We start from the raw sequence: 3,883 nt of genomic DNA on the forward strand, positions 1-3,883 counted from the left end.
ATGTGCTACTGGTGAACATTGAGCAACTAATATGCGCAGTGGTGAAACACAAAATCATTGGTCAAAACAAAACTCCATCCAATAGCAGGACATTCCGCCCTTTGACCAATGAATTTTTGTTTCACATATCTCATATTTCAAACAAACAAAAAAAAACATTATCAGCAAATCAAATTTCAATGATCAAAGCAATCCCTGTAAAGCAATAGAAGTGAATTAACACATTGATCTCATAACCTTTCACATCAGATACATCTACATTGAAAAGACTGGGCAATTTTTTTTTTTTTTTTTTTTCTGAATGAGTCTCTAATTCAACAGTGTTAGCAATTTGATGTGGCATGAGTTCTGCTCATGTAAAGGTGCACGGTCCACCTGAAAGGTTTTCTGGAAGGTAAGCAAAAGTCAGAGTTCCATACGAGAGGGGAAAAAAAAACACAGCAAACAAGTTGAACTTGAACTGAAGGCGCAGTTTGCGCAAAATGGATCCATGGTGCTGGCACTTTACTCAGCCAGGTTCAGGTTGGGGATTCGGTCCCTTCCCCGACCCCACACGCACACACCGGAAGGGGGACCACACAGCGCACTCAGGGACAGTGGCGAAACGTGGTAGGATCTGCAAAAGAAACAAGTATGACTTTTCTTGCAAATAACATTTTTCATTTAAACTGCACCCTTCCTCTTTCTTTCCCTGTTTTATTATCAGGACGTTTTTGGGGCCCTTTGTTATATTTTCTGCAGGTTCTGGAGGGTCACTTGGGGCTTCAGCCCACACATCAGTACTGAGGTTTTTATCTGCTGCACCACAGCTTCCCTTTTCTTGCACTGTCAGAAGGGCTGGGGCAGACTCCTTCTTTACCAAACCTCCATTCACTGCATTTTTGTCAATTTGGGCCATTCTGTCTCCAATTTGTATGAATGAATCAGATTCTTTTCTAGGTATCAGCATAATTTCGATTTTTCCTTGGTAATTTGCAGCAATCACTTTCCCTAAAACCTGATCAATTTGCCATTTCTGTTCTGGTAACTTTCCTCTCCCCAACTGCTCTGTGACTGCTTGCATGACAGATTGCTTTTGTGCATGCTGCACAGTTTTTATCAAATCTAGGGGAATGGGCATCTCTCTCATCTCTGCCCACCTGTAAGTGGCCTTTTCACATTTCTGTGGCACCCACATAGCCATCCCCACTAAGGCAGAATTCTGGGTGAACACTTCTCTCTCTGCATTTTTCTCATTAACATCTGCAAGGTAATTGAACCAGTTAGGTGCTAAAACATTATCAAAGAACCAAAAATCAGCATAAAAATGACACATCTCACGTAGCTCTTGCTTTAAAATCTGACACACATTATACAACGCTGTTTCTTCTACTGTGCCAGAAAGCAACATTTCAGTCAATGAATCATTAGTAAAACAAACATGCTTTTTATCTTCAGTAGACACGAATTCAAATGGTGCACACAATTTCATTGATAATTCTTTTATCTGTGGTACTCTAGCCCTGTCTTGCAAGTACCAGATCCATTGTATGATTCTAGCTAGGGGCACTATTTTCTTTCCTTGTTCTTGATTTAAATGTACATAAGTATTTCCTTCTTGCACTGCGCAGAAACCTAAAGTCTGCATTATTTCATTTGCCAAATCACACGCGCACAGCTGCATATTATTTTTCACAGTGACCATGTACAAAAGTGTTAGGATTTCTCTCAAATGAGGGCTATTCTTTTTCCAAAAATCAAACAAACTAATGAAACTCGGGGTGTCTTGCTCTAAAATCCTTCGTTTTACTTGTGCATTTTGCAACGGTAACTTGTAAATCACATTCTCGTCCGTGTTATCAGTTAAGGAATGCACTTTGGCTGCCAAAAACCCTGGCTCACACGGAAACTCAATGCAGCTCGGAGCTGTCTTAACCCCCTCATTACTGGAATGGGACAAGAAAGATTCTTCATTTTTATAACTTTCAGCATTATTTTGAATTATCGTATCCTGGCTAATTTGCTCACGTAAATTCCTATTTTCATGTTCCAACTGCCTACATTTCTCCTGCATTTCTCTGTAAGCAGATAAAGGTATCCAGACCTTTCTGTCATCATTACTTCCAAAACACACGTTTTCTACATATATACAACAGGAATTATTTCTCAAAACATTATCAGGCCTTTTAGCTACACATGCATTTTCTTCTGTAATTCCCCAAACAGAAAACAATTCACAGTTTTTCTTAGCACCATCAGGCAGTTCATCAACACATGTATTCTCAGACATGGTCTGCCGTGCTACTGTGATTCTCCAAACAGAAAACAATTTCTGTAATTCTCCAAACAACAAAAAACAATTACACTTTCTAAAGTGTGCACTTAGAAATCTACTAACTCGTCAAACCCCTTAATCACCTCTTAATGACCGACCCCACGACTCCTGGTACCAATTGTAGTGCTTTCCTCTTATTTAGTTTCTAAGCACTAACATAACACAACAGAAATGCACTTCTGAGGTCAAAGAAGACTTTTATTGTTATTTTATTCTTCCCCAACCACAATGTTTATGAATGAATGACGAATTAGTAGCTTTCAAGTCCGCGTTAATCAAACAAAATATATCAGTTTGCAATATACACAGCAGGTTATATTTATAAGATATTGAATGCAAAGCAAAACAAATACTTCACCGTGTAGGAACTATTTACAGCTACATCTTTCTAAGGTCTGCAAGCTGAGACCCCTGTCAGCCGCGAGAAAGAGTGTCATCTACCCACACGGGATGCTGGCAACTGGCGCCAAGCTCCAGCACGAGGTCCGGCAGATTCGAATCTGACTCTCTGCAGCCTGTTACATTCGTTACAAAGGTGTGCCCCCTCCTCTCAGACCTGGGAAACTGAGCAAGCCTTTTGGAGACTGGCCAGGTCTCCAAGACTACTCCTGTTCCCAAGCTCAAGGGAAGAGAAACGACGCCCATGTACTCTCTCTTATCAGGTCTAGTCTACTGTGAGAGCAAAACATCTTGGTTCTCTGGTGCAAAAACACAGCTTGGAAAAATACAGAACTATTCTCAACTGCAATGTCTAACTCCACGTTAAATGCAATGGGCAGCTAACCTAAATATCAAATGCAATGTCATGTTAAAGGCAATAGGCAGCTAACCTAAATATCAAATGCAATGTCTTATATCATGTCAAAGCCCATAGGCAGCTGAGCTGAATATAAAATGCAATGTATAATATCATGTCAAAGCCAATAGGCAGCGGAGCTGAATATCATGTCAAAGCCAATAGGCAGTTAAGCTGAATACAAAATGCAATATATAATATCATGTCAAAGCCAATAGGCAGCGGAGCTGAATATCATGTCAAAGCCAATAGGAATGCAATGTCAAAGCCAATAGGCGGCTAGACTGGATACAGCATGTCAAAGCCAATAGGCAGAATACAGAATGTAATGGCTAATGCAATGTCAAAGCCCATAGGCGGCTCAACTGAATACAGAAAGTAATGGCTAATGCCATGTCAAAGCCAATAGGCGGCTAAACTGAACAAAACATACCATGTGCTACTGGTGAACATTGAGCAACTAATATGCGCAGTGGTGAAACACAAAATCATTGGTCAAAACAAAACTCCATCCAATAGCAGGACACTGGACGTGCATATTTACAGGGAAATGGACTGAACAACGCCCTCCTGCACCTGCTCCAGACCATTTTAATAGCAAATAAAAATTCCTGGCACAATTACCGGGCCTCCTCCAGGGCCAAAGCAACAACACATGCTGAGGTGCCTACTACGACCTAGTGTTCTAGAGGAGACACAGTTCAGATCTATCAAGACCTCTACCCACTGACTCTAAAGAAAAGAAGGGACTTCAAGCACATGACTGAGCACTT

At 40.7% G+C, this 3,883-nt stretch overlaps 1 protein-coding gene across 1 annotated transcript; it reads right to left on the bottom strand.

Moving 5' to 3' along the window:
- Positions 1 to 272: 272 nt before the first annotated feature.
- On the bottom strand, positions 273 to 2,663 carry LOC138284999 (uncharacterized). The gene is made up of 2 exons (XM_069224399.1): positions 1,140 to 2,663; positions 273 to 616 (listed from the first exon to the last, which is right to left on the bottom strand). Exons 1-2 carry the CDS (start codon positions 2,267 to 2,269, stop codon positions 505 to 507), a joined length of 1,242 nt encoding a protein of 413 aa, XP_069080500.1. The 5' UTR covers positions 2,270 to 2,663; the 3' UTR covers positions 273 to 504.
- Positions 2,664 to 3,883: the final 1,220 nt, after the last annotated feature.

Source organism: Pleurodeles waltl, chromosome 3_1 (genome assembly GCF_031143425.1).
Source record: "Pleurodeles waltl isolate 20211129_DDA chromosome 3_1, aPleWal1.hap1.20221129, whole genome shotgun sequence".
In the NCBI taxonomy this organism is placed as follows: domain Eukaryota; kingdom Metazoa; phylum Chordata; class Amphibia; order Caudata; family Salamandridae; genus Pleurodeles; species Pleurodeles waltl.

What these genes read in the sequence shown, in the direction of transcription:
- LOC138284999 (XM_069224399.1), bottom strand. Translation starts at nt 2,269, where the DNA reads ATGTCTGAGAATACATGTGTTGATGAACTGCCTGATGGTGCTAAGAAA. An exon ending in TGTGAAAAGGCCACTTACAG is followed by an intron (nt 617 to 1,139) that starts GTGGGCAGAGAT and finishes TTTCTTTTGCAG; the next exon opens with ATCCTACCACGTTTCGCCAC.